This window comes from Anser brachyrhynchus, assembly GCF_964034855.1.
Source record: "Anser brachyrhynchus genome assembly, chromosome: 6".
NCBI classification, from domain to species: Eukaryota; Metazoa; Chordata; class Aves; order Anseriformes; family Anatidae; genus Anser; species Anser brachyrhynchus.
This window is the reverse complement of record NC_137700.1, coordinates 36415946-36442811: the sequence shown is the minus strand read 5'-3', so window position 1 is coordinate 36442811 and position 26866 is coordinate 36415946. Positions and strand designations below refer to the sequence as shown.

General features: G+C 51.1%; 1 protein-coding gene across 4 annotated transcripts in view; it reads left to right on the top strand.

Moving 5' to 3' along the window:
- The first annotated feature begins 3514 nt into the window (after nucleotides 1-3514).
- Nucleotides 3515-26866, top strand: part of AFAP1L2 (actin filament associated protein 1 like 2) — a 63367-nt gene continuing 40015 nt past the window's right edge. For 2 of the 4 annotated variants that reach the window (XM_080597752.1, XM_080597750.1), the window contains exon 1: nucleotides 3515-3678. In XM_080597752.1, coding sequence (XP_080453878.1) covers nucleotides 3663-3678 — 16 coding nt within the window. In that variant the 5' untranslated portion in view covers nucleotides 3515-3662. Of the gene's footprint in view, nucleotides 3679-25426; nucleotides 25461-26866 lie in introns of those variants that run through there. The other 2 variants (XM_080597751.1, XM_080597749.1) reach the window with 1 other exon arrangement.

The window sequence follows — 26866 nt, the reverse complement described above, 5'->3', positions numbered from 1 at the left end:
GATGATGGAAGAGGCTTTAGAAGATCCTAATGAAAATGTAGCAAGATGTAAAAATTAATGTTTCCCGTATTTTAATAAAACCAGTTTTTCCTCTCGCCTGGGTAAGTTTTAGTGGTGCTGAAAGATGCCAAGAGGTCATCTCTGTTGAGGCAAGTCCTCCATTGACAGCATTATAGTCCACACAGGTTTTTTGTACCGACTTAGGAGAGAGATTACTCCATATTGGCTTACCAATAAAATCCATGTGTGGATGAGATTTGTAATATTTGGTCCACTGAAAGCCCTGATTTCCTATCCCATCCCCTCAAAAACTAGGACCATGGCTAATTACATATCAGAAACCTGTAACAGAAACTCTTAGGAAGCTGAAAGACACGTCCCATGGTGACTGTGAGCATTATATGCTGAAATGCAGTGTGTTGATACCCAGTGAGGTCTGCTGGTGGGAGCATGCCCATACGGAGTGGAAAAAAGAATGTTTTTTTAGTTCTTTTACTGGTGTTGAACACTGCCAAAGGAAAGCTGAGGGGCTTCTCTGGAGGGAAACATAGGTCTGAAGTGGAAAATAAGTGTGACGAAGGAATGGCTCCAGGATGAATAAATGCCCAAGCAGCTGAGAACACTGTCCAGTCAGCATGTCTCATACTTTGGCCAGAGGTAGGTACGCTATCTGTCAGGGGAGAGAAAGTCATCCATGCTGTTAGAGCTCTCTCTAATTTGTTCTAGAAGCAGTTTGGACTCAACGACTGCAAAGGAAATGTCGAAGAATAGAAAGCCAAGAGAAGCTCATCAAAAAGACATCTGGTCCTGCTGTCCTTAATGGGAAATCCCCCCCTCCCTCCAGCCACTCTCTTCCCAGCTATGCTCTTTTGAAACAGTTAATGTCTGAGGGAATCCAAAACATTGCTGGAATGTATCAGCCATGAAGTTTTTGTATAGCTGAGCAGCTGAACAGCTTTTTTTTTTTTTTGTTATTTGTTTGTGTTAGGTCTGATTGTCTTGCCTTTCACTGGAAAAAGTCAGAAATGGCTGGGCAGAAGTCAGTGGAGCAACACCAGTGTTAGGCCAGTTGAAGCTGGGGAAGAATTTGGCCATCTCTTTTATGGCCAGAATCATGAGGTGCTTTACAGGGAAACAGGAAGACCTCAAAAGGCATACCCAGAGTCGGCATGCTTGAAAATCTGAAGTGAAGGATTCATGTCCTGTTCTCCAATTAAGTACTCACTCCTCTTCCGCCAAGTAGCTTTGCTTGCGTCAGTTACGCTATCCCAGACAGCGATGGGTCTGCCTCCTGCTGCTTCTGGGCCTTTCTTCACTGACTGAGCCCTGGCAGTGCTTTCCTGCAAGCGGGGACAGGTCAGGTCTGCTGTAAAGCACCCACAAATGTTACCTCTGGGGAAAGAAGTTGGGTTGAGGCTCGTGCTCCTGAGCGGGTCACTGGGATTTGTCACAGAGCACTGCAGTAAGTCACCTGGCAATGGCATTTACCACATGAAATATCTCCCCTGAAAAGAGGCAGAAGCTTATTATGGATGTCTGCAATTGCCACTAATAATAAGGAGGAAAAAAGCAAGAAATACATGGATACATGTGTAGACGGATGTTATTTTATTGGCTCCAAGGAGCTCCATCATGAAAACCGGCATACAAGTATTTGCTCTGCCTGGACAAAGCAGCAAACTCTGATTTCAGCACCAACACTGGGAGTATTAGCTCCTTGCACTAAGCAGGGTCTGCACATTTCCCAGTTTTATTAAAACCTGGAATACAACAGCCTGTTTGAAGAAAAAAAAAAAAAGTGTTCCAAAGTATTCTAGGTAGTTTACACTGCAAGAGGAAGGGGACAAACAGGAAGAATTTATATCCTCTGCCATTATGTTCGTTGTCACTACCCCACCAATTGCCATGGGCCTGGCCAGCAGTCCTGGGGCACCAGTGTGTCCTTATCACGGCCAGGAGGGGAACGCAAGGGACAGGCAGGGGATATAAAGCCTCTGGGGTCTGAAGACAGGAATCTCAGGTATCTGATGTCTTGATGTTTCAAATCATCTTTAATTAGTTTGTTTAACTGTTATTATCCCTAATTAGGCTTGCTGAATTCAGAATGACTACTCACCTGCTTTGAGGCACAGGCAGGCTTTAAAAGTTTGCAAAATCAGGGCCACACTGCTAGATTATGAAAACCACAGCCAAGAACTTGCTGGAAAGGGCTGTAAGAGAAGTATTCCTAGTGACGGATGTATTTATTTAACCTGTTTTTCTTCCAGTCATCGGAGGCTGCTGGATCTGATGGCTCACACTCTTGGCTTGCCTCTCCATTTGTGTGGTGGTTGTGTACTGGCAAGAGACGGGATGTGCTCCACCTTCAGCTTCCTTGAGCAGCAATAGCCCTTTATCAAAATGTGTTCTCACTGGGGACGTTTCCATGCGGTAAAAGCCGCTTTGCAGTTCCACCTGACACAGATGCCCTGTGAGATGTCACCGCCAGCAAGCACAGCCTTGGAGGGTGGGGGCAGGAGGGGCACACAGGGACCCAGGCAGGTTGGGAAATGGGGGTTCCGTGAGCCCCTCCTTGGCCTTTGCCTAACTCACTGCCCTGTGCTTGCTGACTCCATGGCCCAGCAATCGCACAGAAATGATGATGCTCCCCCCCCACCATTTTACTCAGCTGAAGTGGAAATGAACATCTCTGAGCACTCCAGGCTCTTCAGACGTGTGTGTGCGCCTCAGAGATAGGCTTGCAGAGCCGAGCAAAGGTGCAAGGAGCTGTATGGTTTGGAGATCCCACCCACCTGCCCCACAGTGGAAACAGGTCTCTGCAAGAAGAGGTATGTTTCCATTGCGGGCTATACCACTGTCTTCCTGTCCACACTTAAAGTGCTAAGCAAGGCCCAAGCCCCAAAGTCTGTGGGTCCCTTGAGGGTCAAGGCTAACCTCAGAAAAACATGGCCTTGGTGTCACCCTCATCCTTCAGTGGCATCCTTCAGTCCCTCTTTTAGTTTAAAGCCATTACCCCTTGTCATACCACTATGTTCCCTGACAGAGTCCCTTCCCAGCTTTCCTGCAGCCCCTTTTAGGTACTGGGAGGCTGCTGTAAGTTGCCCCAGGAGCCTTCTCTTCTCCGAACTGAAGACCCCAGCTCCCTCAGCCTGTCTCCACAGGAGACCTCTGAGCAGGAGACCTCTGAGACCTCTGAGACCCCAGCCCTCTGAGCATCCTCGTGGCCTCCTTTGGAGCGTCTCCAACAGCCCCACGTCTTTTTCGTGCGGGCCCACAACGCTCCCGTTACTGACAGAAGAAGCGTCACGGTCCTGCAGCGCCCTCACAAACGGCACATCACCCTCGGACCTGATCCCCGCTGGCCGTGCCTGCGGCGCTCTGCCGCGAAAAGCTCCGCCGGAACCGCGGGCGGGGAAAGCCCCCGGGACAAGCCGGGCGCGGCGCTGCGGGGCGGGGCAGCGCCGTGCCCCTGGGGCCGTTCCCGGCTCCCGGTGGCCTCGGCGGCCGCAGGTTGCCGGCTGCCCGTGCCCACAGCGGAGCCCCGGCCCCGGGGCGGGAGAGGGGCGGGGAGGGGGCGGCCCGGGCCGGGATCCGGCGCCGGCGGCGGAGGGGCGGGAGCGGTGCGGAGCGGAGCGGAGGCAGCGCCGTGTCCCGCAGCCCCCATGGAGAAATGCAGAGGTGAGGGGGGGGCGCCACGCGTGTCCGCGACCCGCCGCGCTCCCCTGCTCCGGCGGTGGTGGGGAAGGGGCTTGGGGGAAATGAGGGGGGGGGGGGGTCGCTGTTTTCACGCGTGGAGAAACCCCGGTGGAGGGGGGTGTCCGCGCGTGGGGGCGGCAGGCAGCTCCCCGGGGAGCCGAGCCCCGCGAGTGGGGCGGGGATGGGAGCGGGGCGAGTCCCGCAGGGGGTCGGGGCGGGGGGCGCGGAGCTGCGGCTCCCCGGGCACCTGCCCCGGGCAGGGAGCGGCGGGGACCGCGGGGGCTCCCCACGCAGGACCGGTCCCCCTCGGGGCCAGGGAGCACCGCCGCGGCTCGCTTGCTGCAGCCCCTGGATATGCCTAAGGTGGCTCCGGTTTTTCTTCCTAAATTGCCCGTCGGCGCAGACTTCCTGCCCTCCCAGGCGCGACATCGGCGTCCTGGTTTCTGAATGCAAATCGGGCTGGAGGGAGGGCAGGGCAGCGCCCCGGTCTCCCCGCTACCTCCGGGGGTCAACGGCGGCTGGGAACGGCTCGGCCGAGCCCCGCAGCAATGCGGGCAGCGCCGGGGAACCGCTCCGGGGAGCGGAGGAGGAGGGAGGGAGGCTGGTGAAGTGCCCACGCCTGGGGTGCTCTGCGATTTTTGGTGCTGCTGTTTTGTAAAAGTCTCCCCCGGAGGAGGTGATTCCAGCACTTGCACTGTACCGAACAAGTTTGCAGTACAGCTTTGTCTGTTGGGAGGAAAGAGGGTTCTGCTCATAGCCAGTGCCCAACTTGGGCTGCCTGAACACTTCAGAGAGGAGCATAGAGCTGGACAAGTATGTTTCTGCCTGACCCCACCTGGACTCGTTACCCTCGAACTGCCCAGGTGTGCTTAGAGCTCAGCAGATGCATTCAAATTAATAGCCCTTGTTCCCTAGTCCTTCCGTGGTGGGGACCTGATGTGCCAAGGTATCATACTGTGGAAGTTAATTTTTGCCAGGACTGTCTGTTCTCTGACTCTGCTGTGCAAGTAATGCAGTGCTCTGACACAGCTGGTTCTGTATCTCCTATTGCATTTTGATTCGTTTCCTACTTACAATTGGTGCTTTAGAGGCCCGATAGGCACAGTAGTGATGTACTGCTAAAGTGATGTTAAAGATCATATCACAAGCTAAATATTGTGTAGCTTTTTTTTTTTTGCCTTTTTTTTTTTCTGGCAGGGTCTGCACAGTGCCATTCAGTTTTCGTGGCAAAGCAGTGGATTCATTAAGATTCAGCTATGTTTTGTATATTGTCTTCTTTTAAATATGCACACTGCTCCCTCAGAGCAGTGGGATGCGTTCTGCACATGTGTAATGAATAGCAAGAGCAACTGATGGCAGAGGCTCGGCAGTGCTTTCTGTGCTATGGGTAACGAACGGGGAAGGTGTGGGACCAGCGGGCACTGATGAAGGCAGGGAGGCATCCTGAGCTGCCTGGTCCCAGGGGGATAGCGTGTGGGAGTTGGGAGCCCTGCGGAGCAGGTGGAGGAAGCAGTTGAGTGAGGAGTTAGTGATGAGCATGAGGGGCAGTGCCCGTTCCTGTGGGACAGTCCACCTACGATGGATGGAGTCAATGGACACTGTTAAGCAATAAACTGCTGTTAGGGAGAGGCATTTGACTCTAAGGCCTTTCCTCTTGCTTAAGAAGTGCAGATTGTGAGCATCGGCAGACAGCACTGCTTATTTCCTTTAAATGCAGGTGGGGACGCGTTCTAGTTGTGGCCATAGCTTGGCACACGCAGGAGGTGTCTGTCCCTCCTGCTCCCAGAGCAGCCACAGGATTTGGGTGCTGTATCAGCCTGCGGGGTGGCACCTGCACTGCGGGAAGGGCTTAGGCGCTTGGATGCACGTGGTGGGAGTGAAGGAGGGGCTGTGGAGCTCTCCTGGGAATGGGTTTCCTTTCCCAGCCTCTGCAGATGGGGATGCAGGGCCAGCTGCATGGGAAGAAACTCTCTTGACACTTGTTAGGCTACTAAGGCTCTGAAAAATGATCTCGGTGTGTGGCAGGGGTTTTTTTTTGTGTGTGTTTTTTTTTTTTCCTGCCAGTCTGCAGCAAAGAGCGTTTTCTCAAATGATATGAGCCTTGAGAGGTTTGGTAGGTTATTATTGTATTTTTAATGCGATAGGACTCTGTAATGGAAATCGGTGCGACTTGCAGCCCAGTCCTTCAAAGAAAGATGTTTGGCACTCTTGTGTTACTGTCTCTGTTGAGGAAAGACATCAGTTTTGTATTCCTCTTCATCTGAGGGTCTGCCAGGGCTCTGCAGGGCACTGCGAGTGCTTGCAGTGCTCCTCTAAGGGGACGCGCTCCTTCCTCTGCGGAGTAGAGGTTGTCTTGTTACCAGAAGCCAAGCATTTAGTGTAGATGAGGATTAAAATGGTGACTTGGTAGAAAGATGAGGTGTTTGCTTGCTTATTAGCGTGTTTCGACTGGGAGGGGAATGGGGCGTGGGCCTGCTTGGGACCTAGTGCACATGTTCTTTTAAACAAGTTCCTGCAAATGCAAGGAGATATGCTTGGGATGAACTGTAAAGCAGAGAGGAGAATAAGAGTCCTGGTGACATTGAGGCCCTTTATAAACCCTCGTTAATCAGAATCAGAATTGGATTGATTCATATTAACATGATCTAGGCTGTATATAAACATATGTGGTTTATCCTCAGCTGAGCACCATCACAGCTGTTGTGTTTAGCTAATTGCTTTGGTGCAATTGGCAACTGGAGAAAACAGGGCAGTGTGCTGCTCTGTACCGAATCCAATACAATTTTCAACTGCTGTGCTGAGTCTCCTTTGAAATGGAAATTAATGTCCTGTGTAATGCTGTAAGATATGTTATCTCTCACTTCTGTGAGAGTGACCCTGGTGGGTTTTGGAGAAGGAAATGGGCTCTGGGAGCAGAAGGCAGGGATGACAGTCATTTTCAGCACGGATTTAGGTAATGAAGCCTTTTTCTGTGACTAAAACCACAGCCTGTCTCAATTATACATCTACCCTGTCCACCCAGCCACGCCATCCTGCACATTGTCACCCGTGCCAGTATATTTCTAGCCCAGCTGCATTTCTGAACGCAGAACCCCCTCAGTCATGCTGCTGTGGTATCTGTGCCCTGCTGGCATCGTTCACAGAATTGCCTGGATCCTGCTTCTAAAGCTGGCAGTGCTCACCAGCACTGCAACTTTGGGTGCCTGCTTTTGGAGCATTCCTGGCAAGGCAGGAGGCCTTGTTTTTGTGGTGTGCTCTTTCATTTTGTGTATGGGGCAGTTCTTGCCCCTCTGCACACCTTCGCTGCTCCTGAAGCCGTCTGTGTGCGTGCTGTGCCTGGCGGGGGCACCGGAGGCTCCCTGTGAAGGAGTTTGTTGTTCAGGGGCTTTCACTGATCACTTCCATCGAAAACCTGCAGCACAGGGAGTGCCGATGTTGTTCTCTTGGGAACTTCCTATGAGCCTCCAAATAACCTGCTGTCCCCTCCGGGAAGGCAGAAGTCCTCTGAGGCAGGCAAGCGTATCTTCAGGCAGTAGCAACCAGAGAGCCCAGGGCTGTAGGGGAGACCTTGGAGAACCAAAACTCAGACGTGCATCTGTGACTAACGATGATGTGGAGCACGAGCACCTGGGCCGTAGGCGTTCCTCGCTGAAGCACAGGCCCAGAGCCAGTGTGTTGATCGGGGTGCTGCAGTCACAGGGCCGGGCTGCTGACCTGCCTGGTGGTGTTTACTTCGCCTTGGAAGTTGAGTCACCTCCCCTCTGCTCTCAGGTCAGCGGGGAAGACAGGCTGGTGCGGTCACTGCTGTGGTCTGTTGGCACGGCTCTGAGCTGTCGCTGACATGGCCTTGCCCCTCAGAGGTGGAGGTGCCAGCACTGCTCGTTTCTGGGCTGAAGTTCCTATAAATGTTTTTAGAGACCAATAAATTTAGTTGATTTCAGGGAGCAGAGCTTTAGGAAGATGGGGTGTGTGTGGGGTAGTTTGAAGCAAACTCAAGCACCCTTAAGCAGGGCGGCATTGGGTGGGCGACCGGCCCCACAGTGACCCAACAAGGCCACAGCCAGGGCCGAAAGACACCGAGGCTGAGAAAATCGCCAGGGCTAACGCCTGGCATGGGTTAGCTTGTGACTGTTGGTGCGGGATGGCCATGGGAGAGGTGTCGGTGACAGAGGTGTGTGCGTGGCAGCTCCCACAGGCAGGGGCTTTGGCTTTGCTGCTGCCTTGGGGTCCCCTGGCAGCGGGAGCGTGGCGTGGCAGGATGCTGCGGGGGGAGGCCTGGGAACTGCGCTCGGCTGGCCTGAAGTTCCAAACACAAGGGTCAGCACTCACTGAAGTACTTTTTTCCCCTCTTTTCCCACTGACCTACTGGCTTTTTTCGTGGGCAGAATTCCATAGAAAGAACATCTGAGGATGGTTTGGTGTATGGCAACATTGTCTTCAGTTATAAACAGCTCTGTCTGGAAGTAAATATCTCAGAATTATAGGATCAGCCTGAAACTCCCACATAATGTACATACTTGCCACTTGTGATTTAATAAAAGCCAGTATTTCCTCCCTTTGGTGAACTGTGCTCTGTCTTGCATAAAGGTTTTTCTGATGTCTTTTTTTTTCCCTCCTTTGGATCCGCTTAGGATAAAAGTGTAGTGCAAGGCTTACAATGAGCCTGGGAAAGATAGATCTGCAAGCCCCGGCTGGCAGTTCAGCCTGTGGGCTTCTTGTTTGTGCGTGTAGGAATTCGAGTCTCCTCCTGAGATAACCAGGAGCAGTCGCCGCCCCCAGCACGGGGGTGATGCACGTGGTTTTCCACTCGCTCGTGTGACTTGGGAGACTTTCTTTTTGAAAATATCTTTAGACTCCCCATCTCGCTAATAATTAATGGATCTAGGGTTTTTTTTGGAGTCAGCATGAAGTTTGGAGTGTAGAGGTGGGCTGCTAAGCAGCTTGGATGCCTTTTGAAGATGTTTGCATAACGCTTTGGCAGCAGTGCTTTCAGCGAGGTGGGCCCGAGCCAGGAGATTTTTGCAGTTCATGCCCGAGTTGTGGCTTGAGCCCTTCCCTCTTGAACTGAGCTCGGTGGGGAGCAGGGCTCGGGCTGCTGCGATGAGGCGATCTCCTTCCCGGAGCTTGCGTCTGCACCGAGGCAGGTGGCGAGGGGAAGTGTGTGTACAGGCTTCTGTGGGCTGAGATAAGGTATCTGCAAACAGATCTCTGATCCAAAGTCGCTCTGCAGATCACATCATCGTTATTTATCACTGCAAAGCATGAGAACTATTAAGGCTTGGGAAGAAAGAGCTGGCTCCCAGAGAACGTGAGTTGCACAAGGGTTTTGCAATGCCGCTAGTGGCTTTAGCTGAGTGTCTCTCCACAAGCACGTTTGAAACGGGGAGCTTTCTTCTGCTGAGGAATGCGACCCGGCCAGCTGCAGCCCCACCGGCTTCCAGTAGCACCATTAATTTGTCATTTGTGTGGAACAAGCCAGTGCACGCGGCCGGTCAGTCCCCATGCCAAAGGCTCCGGCTTCTGATGGTCCCACTGAGAAAGAGCTGAAATCGGCGCTAACACAGAGACGCTCTTTGGTGCCTGCTGGTAACGGGCAAGTGATCGCAGCGGTTAGGTGGCCACCACCTGCAGCAGTAAAGGATTGCAAATGCAGAAATTTGGGCTGCAAAAGTCGAGATGTGGCAAGGCCAGGCTTCTGCGGTGGCTTGTGACAGCTGGAGGCCATCTGTCCCCTCATCCCACCAGCAGCTTTATCCCTGCTACTTGGCTGGGGAGCATGTCCTGCCTCCTCTGTTTGAATCTGGTGTCTTCAAGGATATTTTGCGTTTTATTACAGCCTCTAAAAATGTGCCTGGTAGCCTTGAATGCTGGGAACTTCTGCTGGTTTTATTGTCATACTTCTCAGACTTCTCCATTGCCCTGGGGTATACAGAATCCAGCAGAGAACTGGGATTATAATGTACTGTTCCACATCTGCTATAGGATTGCCTGATCTTGGCAGCTGATTGAGGTGTGATAAAGCCTCCTCGCATGAGAAGAGAACTGCTCAGACTGATGGAGCTCTATCTACAAAGCAGCAGAGCTCTCTTTACCTTGCTGCAGTTAACTGGGCTGAGGGGTGCGATGTAGCATCCCCTCATCTAACCACAGCCAAGCTTTTGGTGCCTGTTAGGAATTCAGGATGTGTTCATGTGCTTGTGGGTGAAAGCAGCTTTTTTTTCTTAATTAAAAAAAACGTGTTTTGTGTGCATCGTAGCAGCTGTCTGCCTGTTGTGTGCGGTGCTTGGGACCGTGCCTGTGAAACTGGGTTAGGAGACTGAAGCGCTGAGAACTTGTTTGATGACCTTATGGCTATATTCCTTCCTCTCGTGGTGGGTAACAAGGGGAGAAGTGTAGAACACAAAGATGACGAGCTACGTGTGAAATCGCATGAGGTGGCTCTAAGTGGAGGTGTGACACAGATGGACCAGGCAGACCTTGCTGCACCTGGGGGGCCACGTGCCGTCCTCTGCTGGCCTCAGACCCATGAAGAGCAGGCTGTGGGCAGGCTCCTGCTCAGTTGTCTGCTGCTGCTGGGGTCTTGTGGCTGCTGGGGTCTCGTGTCTGCTGGGCAGCACTGCGGCTACGTGCTCTTCCTCCTGAGCTTTTCAAGCCGTGCCTTGGTGGTTTGCCTAATCTGGGGCATGTCGTGCTTGGTGCCTGGGACTGCAAGTGTAATCAGTGCTGCACAGGCTTTTGTAGTTCAGCACCCTCATCCTTCTCTTTGAAAGACAGTCATGAGTATCCCAGAGCAGTACCCAGTCACCAGTGAGCTGTGTGTGTGTGACTTTGGGGAATCTTGGGTTTTCCCTCAGCCTGGTGCTTGTGATCCCCACATCTGTCTTGGTTCCCTGTGCAACAGTCAGAGCCCACTGCTGTTGCTGGTGGTGCTCGGCCTCGTATGGCAGCGGTACCTCTGAAAGCCAGGGGCCTCTGCAAGAGGTCACCTCTGCAGAGCCACCCCTCGCGAGCTCCTGCACCCTGCCATCTCGTCTTGCAGTGCCTCCCTTGGCTACCCCATGAGAAGGCTGTATGAAAACGTGAGGACTGACTTGTGATAGTCCTAATTACACATTACTGGGTTCTGTCTACAGCCTAACCGATCATAGTGCTGAGCAGTTAATAATACAGTTCCCCTGCTCTGTGCCAAGCATGGGTGTAGCTTTTCGGCTAACAAGGACCCACGTTGTCGCAGGGCGAGGGCTGTGTGGGATGAGGAGCAGCCTAAGAGCATGCTGAAAAGGCACAACCCAAATATTCTCTGAGGCTTGCAGCAGGTGTGCACTCACCTTAACACAAACCCGAAAGGTCATGTTTCTTCTCACCAATGCAAAATGGAAGTCTGCTACCACACCATTTAGCAAAGCAGTGCTTGTAAATGATTTACTCTTCTGTTAAGCACAGTATTATTTTATATAAGCACAGATTCTCACTACTTGTCCCATCTTTTCCAGTCCTATTAAAGGATACACATGCATCCACAGTGTCTTTCAACTCTCTAATGAGCAATGCTGGCTGATGATGTTACCCATTTGCCTCAGTGCCACGACAGTTTAATTCTGCTGCTGCAGCTTTGAAGTTCTTCCCCTGGTGAAGAGAGGACTCTCCTTTGTGAAATTAGGCTATCTTTCAGGTGCTGAAAGGCACTGTTGGCTTGTTTGGTGCTGGTTGTCCTAATGCTGAGCTATGCATTGGGACCCTGTAACCTATCGAGTGTCGTTAATGTATCAGCGCTTGCAAGAGTGGCTCAGCTTGTATCTGAACGTGGTTGAACTGCGGGGTCTAGTTCTAGGAAACTTCCCCAATTCTTGTAAGTCAGTCTTGAAGTGTGTTTATTATGCTAAGCTTCACTCTTGGTTTCTGGGACTTTGAATCGTAATTCTGTCGCTGATCCTGATCTAGATGTTGAGACACCGTTAATGCAGTCTGTCATCGGAGTGCTTACGTTGTGGCAGCTAGTCCCAGTTTCAGCACAGCAGGCTCTTGCTTTAATCACCTGCATATGCCAAAATACCAATCAAATGGATTTAAGTGGGCTACCCTGACTTATGCTGAGCCAGTACAACCTAGCAATGCATTGCTTCTAGCAAAGCAGAGCAGACCTGGGTGAGGATGCGGTTTCTTCAGGTCTGTGTCTGTTAGCACTTTGTGCTAGATGACTTCAGTGAGCATAGTTTTCAGCTCGGGTTGCTCAAGCAGATGCTCTCTTTGAGTGCAGAAGAGGTCTATTTCTGGAAATTGAAGTGGGAGTTGGCGAGCTGGGGGGAAACGAAATGGCAATCGAAACTCATACGTTATGAAGCCTGAATTCCCTTGTCTGGCTGAGAAGAGAAGCAAATGCTTTCTAGACCCGGGAGGCTCAGCGTTCCCAACATCAGCGTGATTTATTTGTAATTCTGATAGCTCTCTGAGCCTCTTAAACTGAAAGAGCAATGGCAGCTTTCCTGTACCGCTCCGACCGCGTGCAGCAAGCTGTGGGCAGTGCCCGGGCGGGAGACCCGAGTGCCGCAGGAAGGGAGCTCAGCTGCAGCCAGGTCCTGGGGCAGCACCCCAGGAGAGGATTGCCTCCGGCTGAAACCCTGTGTTAAATGGCATGGGATTTAAATTCCATGTTTCGCTGGGCCTGCTACGTCAGCCTTCCTTCAATTCTTCGGCTTAAATAATGGCATCCCCCTTTGGTCCTGTGTGCTTTCATTTGCTGCTGGTATCATTTCAGCTGTGGTAGTTCTTTTATTCTTGTGGTGGTCAGTTACCAACTCCACAGGAGTTTCAGAGCCACGGGGGTAACCTGGAGCACGGCCAGGTATTGAGCATGGAGAGCAGCTCTTCTGGGAGAAGGCTTCAAGACCAGGTGTAGGGTGTCCTGTTCATGCTGCATGTGCACTAAAATGGAGCATCCGTGCAGTTAGTGTAGGCATTTAGTGTCTTTGAAACTAGTGTGACTACAAAGCAGTGGACTGTTGTGTGCCACTTCCAGATTGCGTGTTCTTACATCAGTCAGCTAGTCCCCATGAAGAAACGAGTAGGTCCACTTCTCTCTTTAAGGTATTCTTATAGAATTTAACTCTGGTCAGACAACCTCACGCCGACACTCCTGATTAGCTGCAAAACCTTTTCAGTTTGCTTTTGTTCCCATGCAGGACTGGAGTTTTTGTTGGAAATGCTCTGTTTTCAGCATGTGTTCTTGTTTTTTCTGACAAACATGAATGTCTGTTGGCCTACAACTAGAGGAGGTGGGAAAGGCCAAATTCATTCCTGGTGTCACTCCAGCATAGTCCATGGGCTGACCACAAGGATCAGATAGGATCTAAGACATTAAGTTTTCTGAAAGTTTAACCAATTTTTATTGATACGTTACTTAACTACATTTCTGGTGCAACTGATAAAGATGCTTTGTCACATCAGGAAATCGAACTTTAAAGTTAACAAAAGCCAATGTGTGATGGAAAAGGAATGCAGAGCTGGCAGCTCATTCACCCAGCAGAAATGCTGATGCTTCTGGGTGCTCGTAGCACAGGCATGGCTCACCCTTGCTCCAGACATAATTACTTGGACCATGAAAGATGAGGAGGTTTGAACACGCTGGAGACGTGCGGTATGCAAACACAGCCAAATCCTCTGCTGAGACCTCAGCCAGGGCTAGGGGACCCTGGCGCTGAGGGCTATGGAGCATGCGGCACGGCACCGACCTGTTGGTGCTTGACATCTTCATCTTTGAGGCTTTGGGCTGAAGCCTCCTCAGCTGCTGCTGAAATGGTGCTCCTGAGAGCTTCTGCGAGTCCCACGTTCTGGGTTGGAATTTCAAATTTTCTCTCAGCACTTGTTTGTAAGATTTCCTTCTCTCGTTAATACGTTCACTTTTTGTCTGTGTTGTTTCCAAACGCGCAGACCTGCTCTGCCATGGTACAGCAAGAAGGAAGTAAAATATTCCCTTTTTAATATGTAAAGGGAACTGCTGCCTAGTGAAGACAGAGCTGGCTTCTGGATGAAAGAGTCAAATGCCAAATTGTTTTCTTTCAATTTGAGCAGGAGCAGCTTTGATCTAGAAAAGATGACTCAGTCAGTAGCAGGGAGCATTTCTTTATTCTGAATTCAGAAATAAAACCCTAAGATTTAGGCTATGGTGGGTTTGACACGTCAGTCACAGTGTATATTATGTGAAAATGAAAACCATAATGTCTGAAATGAAGTGTGGATGCTTTTCTGAAACAAAAAAACACTTCTGATGTCGGTTGCCAAGAGTTTTCCTGAAGCCAGAAAGGGCTGGGGGTGGGGGAAGATCACTGCTACGGAGATGGGAACAGGGAGCAACGTGGACAACCCGGGAAGGGGAGAGACTTCCTGCACCTCAGCTTAAGCCAGAGGTGGGGCCGGGATTAAAATCTGGGTTTCCTGGCCCTGAGTCAGACCCCACAATCCGTGTTTGCTGCCTCCTCGCCCTGACTCGGTGCATCTCCTGTGCCACTGCTTGCAGCTCGCTGGAGGGGGCCGACACGGTCAGACCCTGCTTGGTCACAGAGTCAGCTCCAGTTGTGTGGAGCAGGGATGGCCAATTCCTGCTACTGAGCTGCTTTTATTTGGAGCCAGGTGTCCGGGCCCAGATCGGCGCAGCTGTGTTTCGTGGCACCACAGCTGACCCAACAACACAGCTGCGCCCGGGCTGGGGCCCTGCGCAGGCCGCAGCGCACACACGTGGCCTGAGCTGGGTGCTGGGGTCAGCAGGGTGTGCGGCCGGCATCCTGGGGATGTGGTGAAACACATCTGGCTCAAGGCAGCGAGCTGCTGGCGAGTCCTGGCGCAAGGGAAAACTGTCATTGGTGCAGCTTTACTCAACGTCCAGCCACTGGCCTGTTTTGTTCTGTGCTGCTCTCCTCTGCAGGCTGAGAGCGAGTGGGTGTGTGCGTGGAGGGAGCCTCCAGACACATCCTTGGTGGTTTCGGTGGTTGCGTGCAGTGGGTGATGGAGACTTCTTCGGCACGGTCGCCTTGTGAAACCTCCAGCTACCCAACAGGTTGTTCCTGCTGAGGAGGACGGCCCAGCCCTCAGCCCTACGATCCCCCTGCCTTGCCTGCACCACCTCTGGCATTTGCTCTCCTTCTCCCTCTCCTAGCAGGCAGCTGCCAGCTAGCTTGTGGCCAGGCTATTTTTCTGCTCACTTAGCTTGCTGACAGACCAGAGGGCAAGGGGGTGGGAGCAGCGTGCTGGGGAGAGGAGCCACCCTGTTGGGTAGCAATGCACTGTCAAGCGTGCTCGCTCAGGATGCCAAGGATGTTAAGGTTCTCCACAGATGCCTGGCAGCAGGGATTTCCTTGGTCTGCATTGTAGCCCTGCCTGGTAACAGGGTTGGTTATAGAACAGTAGCTTGATTAGGTAGCCCAAGCTATACAGCTGTAGAGAAGATTAATTTATACAGGGAAGAGAGTCCTTAAATCATTTACTTTACCCCATGTTCCAGAAAGCGTGTGTCTTCTGGTATTTTCCCCATTTAGACACCGAATATTCCAAGTGATGTGACTTCCCCTCAGATCTCGTCAGGATTGCTCCATGGTCTGGGAGGTCTCATTACTCCTAGGGACGTGATGTGAAATATTAGTACTGGATGCATATAGTGGAACACTCACATAATTTCCCTTCTTGGCATGGCCAAAAAAAAAAAATTTAAAAAAATCCCATTTTCACCAACGCCAAAGAACAGCCAAAGGTGTGATGTGAGGACATAGTGGCCCACACTACCTGCTGTCACACTGAACCCAAACCGCCCTGGCACCCAGAGGTGTCTCAGCCAGCCCGTGCTTACCAGCGAGCTACTGGCCTCCCACAGCATCATCCTGTGGCTGGCAGCTGGTGCGAGTGTGAGTGCAGATGTGGTGCTGGGAGACGATTCAGAAGCTCAAGGCTGCAGCTGGAAAGTGGAGAGAACGTGGTTGGAGGGAGTTGATCATGTCCCTTCCTCGAGGAAGGAACGGAGTCTTGGGCGCTTCCACCCTGTGGGTGGGTGGGAGGGAGGAGGTGTCTGCTGTCCACCCTACAGCAGAGCAGACTGAGAGCTCCCAGATGTCATCAAATCCTTCTCTTCCTCCTCCAGCTTCCCTTTGTACATTATCATTATCACAGTTTGTTTTGCCCATCCGTTTCCAGGAACTACCCCAATTTTCAAAGTCTTGCAGAGATAGAAGGGAGGTTCCTTCTGTGACAGCTTGAGGAGCAGATGATCATATTCATTTATCTGAAAAGGACTCTCTCTGGTAGTGGTTCACCTGCCACTGATGTTTTCAGCCCAGGGGATAACTGTGTGACCATGACATTGAGGCAAATGTGAAGCTAATGGACCTAAAACACGTAGCAGTGCTGGCTAATCCCAAGTAAATATTCAGCAATATGTAGCGTGGCAGTGCGGGTGTGCTCCCAGGTATCGGTGGTGCTTTTGATATTTCCATGCTTCAGTTCACTCTTGTCTTGAGTGTGCCTTTAATATAAAGCAGTATTGTGAGAATTAGAGATTTTACCCAGTGGCACCATGTGAATTTTGAAGTAGTAATGCTTTCTTGAGTAGCACTGGTGATATGTATGTTAGCAAAGAGATTAGAAGCACGGATTTCTGTCCTCCATGAAACAGCCCAAAGGGCCTAACTGGAGATGTTGCTGAGCTTTATCCCACGGGAGCAGGCTTTTAACCCTTGGCTGGAACAGTCCTGTCTATTGGGTGGAAATACACAGTGTGACTATTCATCTCCAGCTTTAAAACAATAACTTTTGCAATCGGTTGTTGGGTGTGTTTTTTTTTTTTGACAACTTCCAGATCTCATAAAACTGATGTTTATGAATTATAAATACCAGTAAATGTACCTGAAAGCTTGGATGCTGTAACTGTTATTAGCTCCTCTTAATGTAGGTCATACCAAAATGTAACTTCAGCCCAGAATTGGTGACAATCCTCAAAGCTATAGGTGTGCCCAATGCTGCAGTATAGTTGCTGGCGTGTCTTTTAGATGGAAGGAAATTGATAGGATAAACATTGTATCAGAAAATCAAAATAAGCCTGCAGAAATTTCTGCTTGCAGTGAAGATTGTAATTTTTAGGTGGTAGGACAAAGGGAAAATAAATGCAGCAGGGAACAAGGAAATCATGTAGCAACTGAAAAATATCCAAACATATGGAAAATTCAATTCTGTGGAGAATTAAGTCACTATTTATGTAATCAGGATCAATGGAAATGAGCTGATGTCAGTATTGGACTGGCTTAATGCATGGATGGAAAATTGTGTCCTCTCGGACAGACCTGCTAATAGGAGTGGAAGCTCCATGCACGCTGCATTTCCATTAACTGTGTTTTATATTTTACCTAGAAGGGGCCTGAGCCAAACCCAACAGAAATAATAGCGTTTTTACTAACCTGAAGCTGATTTGGGGTCTGAGCCTAAAAGATCCGTAGAAGATGGCAAACAGCAAGAGTCTGTGGTGAATGTCTACCTTGTACTGCTTGTTCAGGGCAAAGCTTTTCCCTTGCTTTCCATCTGTCTGAACCTCTTGTGCAACCAAGTTCTGGATCATCCCTCCAGGTAGGGCTGTGGTGGCCCAGCAGCCTTGCAAGTCCCTGCCCAGGTAGGAATTTCCATTCCAAACCTCCAGCTGAGGACTGGAAGGGGCTGTACCTGGCACCAGGTGGGATGGGTGCCCATGTGCCCAGGGCACGGAGACTCCAGCAGTATTACAGTGACCGCAGAATCATCGAGGCTGGAAAAGACCTTCAAGATCATCATGCTGCAGAAGTGCCCAAAGACCTCCTAGCCTTCTTGTGCCATGACAGTGGTCCCATGAGATGGACCCTGTGGTGCAGGAGTGATGTGGAGCAGAAGAAAAGCCCCTGCAGCTGCATGGGATGTCCCAGAAGGATGTGTGCCTTGGAGGCAGCTTGGTCTTCTCTTGTGATGGGGCTTGATAGCAGCAGCAGCAGGTCCACAGCTTGTTCCTGAAAATAATCAATCAATACCCTTGCAGCTGTGTAGGAAACACCAGAGCAGTCTGTTAGGGGTGAGCACACTCTAGTTAACGTTACTGAAGGATCGTCCTGGAAGAACTGCTTGGGTTCAGCACAGCTTAGGGCAGTCTCTCTTTGGCCACCTTGACTGGGGCTGGTTATCAGGATCCGGCCACACATCCTTACTTCTGATTTGGGAGCCAGAAGGGTTCTGGGGTGTGGGTTTTTTTCCGATTTGTGAAGATGAAGAAAAAAAAAAGCATATAATGGTTTAGTGAGGAGCTTGCATTCTAGATACCTTGGACACTGTGATAGTGATCAGGGCACTGCACTGTGACCTACTGAAGATGCACTTCAGTGATGAGCATCAGCCACGTATTAACCAAAAGGGATCTTCTGATAGGAAGCAACAGGTTTCACGAGAGGCTCTTCCCTGCATGAAATAGGTTTGAAATCCTGGAGTGGTTACTGCATTACAAGAAAACCTGCCTTTGAATCAACAAAATGAGGGGAAAAATGTCGGCTGTTAAATGTTAGTGGATGGAGCTGTCATGTGAAGCAAACGTGTGGGTGGCTTCCAATTAACAGAGATGCCAGGGGTGGGGAGAGGCTAATGAGAGAAAAGGGGATGGGATAGGCTGACCTTTGACTGTTTCCAATTCAGTGAGAGCCTGAAGGGAGTGTGCGAAGTGAGCGGGAGGTCTCTGAGGGTGTCAGCACAGGAGACGACCCGAGCTGCTGAACATCTCACACCCCCTGGAAAGGGGGGCTGCCACGTGTGCCCTCAGCTCTCCCCGCTGGCCAGGCACTTCTGCTGCTCGCCTTGTGCTCGGACAGTCAGCCCACCCTCGGAGCCAATTCCCCTGGTCAACCAAGGTGAAAAATGGGGGAGGAAGGAAAGGGAAACTCCCTTGTCCCCACCAAAATCCCTTTTGTTGTTGCCACACGTTACTCTCACTGAATTGATGTGGCTCAGTGAAGGGTGGGATGAATACCACTGAAAGTGCAGGGCAGAACCGAAACTGTAGCCAATGGCAGGGAAAAGGAAGAGGAGCATGGGGCTCGTTAGCTTCATGGGTTCCTCATTTGGAAAGCTTTTTGGTCACTGAAATAACCTTGATGTTTCCCTAACCGGTAGGAAAGGATATGGAGAGGGGTGTGACATAAAGAGAGCAAACAGCTTTGTCCAGTACCTTAAACGTTACTTCTGCATTTCTTGTTAAGCCTCTTCAGCTTAACTTAAACATTTTCTGTGCTATGAAATAATCGCTCTGAAAATGGTGCTAGCGAGGTGAAGACACCCTTGGCTTTGGGAGCGATGTTAAAGTGATTGCATCTACTTCCTGCCCAGCAGATTTGTTGAAAGTTGGCCAATGTCTTTCCTGAGAAACAGCTGCTCAGAAATTTGGGAGGAAAAATATTTTATTCCTCACATTCTGGTGGATTTGAGGCTCACCAGCTGGTTGAGTAGCCTGCCAAGGCTCCACGCTGTTGTGGAAATGTACAGTAACTGGGCATAAGTAGCTCTAAGCCCCTTTTGGACTCGAGTGTGAAAATGTCTTAATGCTGGGAAGCTGTTGAATGTCTCTTTCAAAGTAGAAATAAATCAGAATGGAATTGCTCTGTCTTTGCCAACAAATAAACTCATTTTGGGGAATTTACTGTCCCTGTTTCCACAGCGCCTCTTAGGCTCGGCCTGTTGGCTGGAGCTGTCCAAGCCCTCCAAGGCCCTTGTGCTATTCGTGTCTGTTTGAAATATTATATTCAACTTAAAAACCCAGTTCTTAAATTGGATTCTTGAGTGTTTGTATCCATAATTTGTTTTATTTCAATCTGAGGATGAAATTCTCTGTGTTGAGGAAAGTCTCTGATTGACTTCAAGGAAAACAGGCTCAAGTCCTAACAGACTGAATTTTAAACAAGGAAAGGAAGACTTGTGTCAAAAAGACTTTGCAGCAAATACAACTTCTGTCAACGTAGTCTTGTTTGTCTGTCTGTTTTTAAACCCTGAATAAATTATGATTTGCTTTTCTCAACTCCCACCCCTCCCACAAAGTGGAGAAAAGTTTAAATGGAGTATTTTGTTTGACTGGTGTAAAATAAATATTTTGACAGCTAAAAAATGAAAAAGAAATGTTTGCCTCCATCTTCTGAATGGAAAACTGGATATTTTCTGGCTTAGAATGTAATGGTGATGCTTGGCCACAAGGACAGCCTCCTCCAGCCCAACTGCGGGCCCAGGACGAACAGAAGAGGGAAGGTTCAGGCATGATATGAGAAAAATCTTTCTGATGATGAAGAGAGTCAAGCTGTGGACAAGGCTGCATGGAGAGGTTGTGCAGTCTCCATCCTTGGAAGTTTTCAAGACCTGATCACTGGAAAGAGCCCAAAGTGACCTGGTGTGAATTAGGAGTTAATGCTGCTCTGAGCATGTGGCTGGATTAGGGATGCCTGAGGTCTCTTCCACCTGCAGCATTTCTGGGATTCTTCAGATTAATAGCCATGGAGAGAAACAGCACCTCTCCTCCAGAAGCTGCAGTTTTGGGGATGTAGTGGCTCTCTAGCCCGTGCTTCTTAGTGGAACTTTAAGCGGGTGCCATCCCTCTCCCCATCCATACCCGTGGACCTTAATAAGCATGAGCTTTGGGACAGTACGACCCAGATGCTGAATCTGGAATAAATCCCTGATACTCATATTGCAAAGCAGCTGCCTTCAGGGTGTGTGGGGAGGATCCTTGCCTGCAGGGAATAGTCGAGGGCTACGTGAGCTGTGCTTAACCATTTCATGAGAGTTCTCTGTATGCGTGCTATCTGGCCAAAGCTGCTCGTACTTGTGGCCAGGAGCTGCTTGTGCAACAGATCTCCAGGCAGATTTCCTCCCTCTGGGCTAGCAGACTTCTGGAATAGGCCAGTCCCCTCGTAGCAACCCGTCTGTCGATGGTGAAGCTCAAATCAAGATTTCATTAATGCGGAGCAAATTGTTCTGTTGGAATAAAGTTCAGGCTGCGAAAGACCAGGGCTGCTTTGGATCTGACCCAGGACTTTTACAAAGCAGCTTCAATCTATTTGTATGATTTTTATTTATTTATTTATTTTGTATACACTATACAAGATTTCAGAACAAGATGTTCTTCTAACCCTATGAAAAAAAAAAGGCCAAGAGAAAATGTGTGATGCAGTAGTGCAGTAGTGGGAGGCATTCAGATGCTGCCAAAGTGGTGTGATGTAACTTGACACGGTGCCAATGTTTCAATTGTAAACCGAATGCAGGTGAATGCTGATCAAAATGAGCCCACAGAATATCAAACTGCTGCATCTGTAGCTTGGTTTGAGGTAGCGTGTAGAAATACAGGTGAGGGAGCCAGATTCTGTCTGGTGATATATGAGTATTCTTATCTCCGTGTTTAAGTCCTAAAACAAACACAACCCATGGATATGCAATGTTATTCTCTCTAAACAAGCTTTAAAAAAAAAAAAGCGCAAACAAAAAACCCACACCTTACTACTCATGCTTAGCTTTTGATGAGTAGACAGCTTGGGAAAATGTTTGCTTTATTTTTTACACACTATCATCTTACAGGCTTGATGCGTGTAAAACGCTGATAAGAGGACTGGCTTGGTGGCTGAGGGGAGAGCAGTGGATGTTGTTTATCTTGACTTTATTAAGGCTTTCCCATAACATCGTCTCAGGAGTAGGCGGGGAGGTGAGATGAAACTGCCTGAACTGCCGTGCTTCGTGGCACAAAGTCTAGCTGGGGGCCAGTCGCTAGAGGTGTGCCCAGGGGTCGATACTGGGGCGAATACTATTCAACATCTTCATTAAAGACCTAGCTGATGGGGAGCATCCTCGGTAGTTTTGCAGATAACAAAACTTGAGAAGTGTTCAGTGCACCAGAGGGTTGTGCTGGTGTTTGGAGGGACTTCAGCAGGCTGGAGAAATGAGCCAAAGGCTTCTGAAGTTCAGCAAAGAAGTGCAGAGTGCTTTGGAGAGGAGTAACTGCACCAGTACCTGTGGTGGGCTGAGCGGCTGGAAAGCAGCTTTGCAAGGAAACATTCAGAGGTCCTGGTGGAGGACCGTGGTACTCCTCCTCAGAGGACCATGTAATGGAGCTGGTTCAGCAAAGGACCAAGAAGATGTTGGAGGGATTGGTGCATCTGGCACAGGAGGGGAGGCTGAGAGAGCTGGGACTGTTCAACCTGGGGAAGAGAAGGCTCGGAGGGTCTTGTCACTGTGTATAAACACCTGATGGGGGTAAAGGAGGCAGAGACAGACATTTCTTAGTGGTATGTAGGGAAGGGACAAGAGGCAATGCTTTCCGCAGAGGCACAATCTGTCTCAGTCAAGAGAGTTTTAGCTCTTGAGCAGGGCCTGTGTTCCCATAGTGCGTGACGCAGCCACATGGGTGAACCTCCATCCCTTCACGCTGCATCTACTTTTGGCACACTCAGGTACCTGTGAACTTGTGGCTCTTAAGCTGTTCTGCAGACGAAAATCTCAAGTGTTGGGACTGTACCTTCAGGGCTAGAAAAGAGGCTTTTCTGTTCTAATGGATTTATTGCCTCCGGTTTCCTTGAAGCACCACTAAATGTGTCGTGCACAAAGGTGGTTTCATCAGCAGTTCTGCTTGGCTGGAGGGAAGATGCTCTCTGTTTTGCTTATTTCGGTTCAGCATGAAGTCTCTCCTGGCAGGTCAGTCGCTTCCCATGCATGCCCAAGCTGCCCTTCGCTGTGAGCTGAAGGTGAGCTCCCACCCCTGGCCAGCCGTGGTCGGGGTGGGCAGAGCCATGGGCAGGGATGCTCTCCGACCCAGCCGAGCGTGGTGTTCACCATGTTGACCCCCTCTGGCTGCCCTCTATTTTTAGAGGTTTGGAAGTGTCGCTGGGATGTTCCTCATCAGAGGATCTGGCACGCCAGGTCTCCTACGCGTCCTGGAGTTCAGCTGGGCAGAAGGGATTTCTAGTGGAAATGCACATCTGTTACTCCTTAAGTGTGACCACTGTCAAGGTTTCCATCCCTCCAGCAAAGCAGTTCTTTGCCAATGGCCCAGTAAACTCTGATTTTGGAGGAAGAGAGGGAAAGGGAGTAAGTCTGCAGGATAACCGAGTCTTTTTTTCTTTTCTTTCTTTCTTTTTTTTTTTTTTAGTCGAAGGGATGAAGTTTGTTTTAAATTACAGCATATTGAGTCAGTGTCTTTGACACCCGCAGCTGTGCTGGCAGAAAGCTGCAAGAGGATTTGTCCGGGCAGGGTCCCGTGCGGCTGTGGGAAGGCTGCACCTTGCAAGGTGCTCGGCTCGCGGTGGCTCCCGGCTTTGCTTTGTGTCCCCGGCGGGAGCATTCCTGTCAGGGGGCGGGCGTCCGCCCAGCAAAACAAACGACGTTGTTTTGACACGGTAGTGCAAAACCGCTCCCTCCACCTTCCCCTGCACCGCTGCCGCCCGGATCTCGGCGTGGAATCCTGAGGGGAAGCTGCAGGCTGAGTCATCTGGCGCTGCGCGCGCTGACAGCACGGACAGCGGGCTGGAGCCCTGCGGAGGCTGGGAGGAGAAACCCAGGAGATCTTGGCCAGAGGTGGCGGTGGGTTCCCCCACCTCCTTTCCTGTCCTCGGGCTTGGTCGTGGACCCAGACCTCCGGGTTTGAGCTGTGAGGTGATCGAAAGGAGTCGGTTCAAGAAAACCACTGACAAGGCATCAAACTGCCAGGGTAAACTTGTGTTTTGCCTGAAAAACCTCGTGTGTGAGCTGAGGACAGAGATAGAAGAGTGGAAAAGGCTTGCACAGGGAAGATCTTTGAAGATTTGTGCTGCTCACAGGAGCAGCCAAGATAAGAGGTTGCAATCCCCCTGCTCCAGCCGCAGCCTGCAGCCAGGTAGCTTTGGTGGAGCTCCTGCATGGGTACGCGAGAGGGAGCTGGGGCTGCTCTGGAGCTGGGCAGTGGTGGGAACCCGCCCCACGCTCCCTCCCAGCCCCTTTCCTCCTGGAAAAATGAAGCCAAAGCAGGGAATTTTTTGGTTGCTCCGCTGGGTGTCCCCTTCCTCTGGCAGCTCTGGCAGCTGGTCCCGTCTTAATGAGCCATGTTGCCTGGGGATGCCATTTCCCCAGGGCAGGCAGCTCCCCCTGCACTCCTGCACCGATTTGTGGTGGTAGCTGCGTGTCCAGCCTGTTATCTCTTTCCATGCTTTCCCTGGAAAAGCTGCTTTTCTGCAGAAGGGCTGTTTGCAAGCTTCCTCCTTCCTGCAAGGGGCTGTGGTCCCCGTGGCTGCTGTGCCGCGGGAGGGGAGGGATCGCTCCCTTCCTTTCGGTATATCCCACCCACACTGTGAGAATAGGGAGCTCGCTGCTGAAACAAACGGGCAGGAAATGGGCAGTGAATAAAGGAAAGGGCTCCTCCACATGCCGTGAGTGTGACCAGTGGTGTTAGCCTGCCTTTTAGAAAGGGCTTTGCTAGCTGGATATGACCCAAACCTGCCGGACTTCCAGGCAGTACGTCTGCACTGCGCCTTGTGGCTGGGCACAGTCGATCCATGCACTTGCAGGGAAAGCAAAGCGCCTCTGTCGTGGGCTGCTGGGCCTTGGGAGGGTTGCGCACAGCCGGTGTTGGGCAGCGTGGCCTTGCATGAAAAACCTGGGAAGCCGGAGGCTGTCCCTAGCACGGCACTGTGCTCCGGGGTGGGAGAACAACTCCATCAGCTGCAGTGGCAGTGGTACCTCAGCGGTGTCTCGCACTGTGCTGAGCCCCCAGGTTCGCCCTGCTGAGCGCCCGGAAGGCAGACCCAGACCCTGCTGGCTGTTTGCAGGGTGTGCTGCTGCTGCTGCAGTGGAGCTGCTTCGCCGTGGAGCACCGGCTGTCACCTTGGGCGCGCGGGCCCAGAGGTCTCCGCTGTCGCTGCAACCTTCTGGACCCCCGGGGTTTTGGTCTGGGATTTGAGGCCAGGGGATTTCTGTTTGTTTGTTCAAGGCTGTTTTGTTCATTTATTCCTAATCACATACAGTTCTCATTGTTGCTCAGGCTGTGGCTTTCAGCCGTCTTGAAATGAAAAGAAAATACATGTTTGTCTTCCAGCACCTTGGGAGCCAAGGGAAGCCTTCGGCAGAGCCAAGACGTAACGTGGCAGTGCAAACACTGATGTGCAATGTTCCCCCAGATCTGTGATTAAGAGCCGATGATTTTCCCAGGGTTACCAGGAGGACGCAAGCCGACAGGACCCGGTCCTCTGGCCGCCACAACACTAAACCTGTTCCTATGGTGATGGGCTGATTGCTATCGTTTTTTTGTGCTGATTTCAGGTCTTTTACTTCTAATGCTCTCAAATCTGCGCTGCTACGTATTTCCCGTCTACGTACAGCCAAAACCAGACTGAGCAGCTTTCAGGGGACAACACAAGCAGCAGCCCTTTTCCCCCGAGGGCTCTTCCAACCCAAACGCCGCCCGGCAGGAGGCCTGAGCAGCCCCGGCGGCTCCTCCAAGGGGCTGAGCTGGGCCTGCCGCCCCGCCGTTCTTTCTCACAGTATTTTTAGTGGAGGAATGCACCTCCTGACCCGCCGCCGGGAGCCTCTGCCGTGCGGGGAAGCGGGTCCCAGGCGTGCTCCAGCTGCGACGTTCCGAGCAGCGACTATTTCGGGAGCCTCTGGGTGTTTCCAGGTCCCCCGGGTACGCTCTGCATTTGCCTTCTCGCCTTTGTTGATGCTGCTTGGACAGTAAGGAGGACCTGGAAGCTCGCCACGATTTATGATCTATTTTTTATTAGGTAAGCAGCAGACAAAACGCATCCTGGCTTAGCGACCCTTATCGGAGAAGGGGTGCCTGTCTGTGTGGGAAGCACGCAGGGAGGGCGATCGGCCAATTTTTCGTTTTTGTTTTTTCCCGGTTGGTGCTCTCTGGCCACACATAATGTAACAAGGGAAAGAAAAGAATATTTTTGTGCTGTTGGAGATGTGAGGTCTGCTCCCTGCCTCTCCTAGAAGGTAAAATGTTTTAGGGATGAACACAGCGTGCATCTGAGGAGCTCCTCTCCTTTCTGTTAGCTGGATGTAGGAGGTCTGTAACCTCCTGCCAGTTGGGAAAGCGCAGGCAAGCTCCTGCCCGCTTTCCTGCTGAGGTGTCCTCCCTGGCCCAGGCCCGGGCTCAGATCCTGCCCCAGCCTTGCTGATAAGTGAGTTGTGTGGGCGAGGGCACGCTGCCGAGGAATGGAGGCAACCACACGCTCACCTTCCTCGTGGTGAATTGGGGCCGTGAGCGGGCCGGTCGCGACAATGCGGTGTTTTGTGAAGGTCCGTGCTTCTGAGTTACTGAGAAGATGGGTTTGTTAGCCGTAGGGTAAGGGAAACACAGGAATTTAACAGAGCCTGCTTATCATCCATCCATCCATGTAGGTGGTACAGGGCCAGAGGACTTTGCAGGTGACTTCTGAGCATGAAAGCTGTGCTGGGTGGGAGGGACAGCAGCGTGGGCTGCTTCAGCTGCTCTTCAGCTCCTGGAGCTTCGCTGGGTGGCTGCAGCAGTGTCCCAGGCTCCCACTGCCCTTTTTGAGGGCAACGTGATTTTTTTTTTTTTTCAGCGTAGCTCTGACCCGGAGTGCTTCTGGAAGCCAGATGTGTCAGCTCAGCACGACATCCTGTCTAAATATTTTCAAACAGAAGTTTAGGGTTGCTTTATGACTCTTGATTTTGGAGCTGTTTGCTTTTCAACACTGGTGTTTGGTCTTGTGGCTGTCTCCCTGCAACGAGGCCAGGTCCTGGTCTAACTTTCACCGGTTGGACTGGGAGCTGCTCGTACCGAGCTGGGCTGCAGGGCACGGAGGCTGGAGCACACCACGTAGGTCACGGGCAGCGCTGGAAGGTGGCTGAGGGCTCAGCAACTGTCTCCTGATAAATGTCAGCACCGGGCAAACCCTTCACAGAAACTGCTGGGTCTCACCATGGGAGCATGTGCTTGGGGGAGCTGTTGTTGGCAGTGGGAGAAGGGAAGGAAAATGGCCAAATTCAGACATAGTGGGGTTTTTCCTTCTGTAGTAGGAAAATAGTGGGCCACGTCCCTGATCCCGAGCCTTGCAAATCACCCCATGTCAGGCTCCTAGTCAAGGAACAGTAGTATCATATATACATACATGTGTACAAACATGCGTATGTAGGGGAACAACTTATATGGGATAAA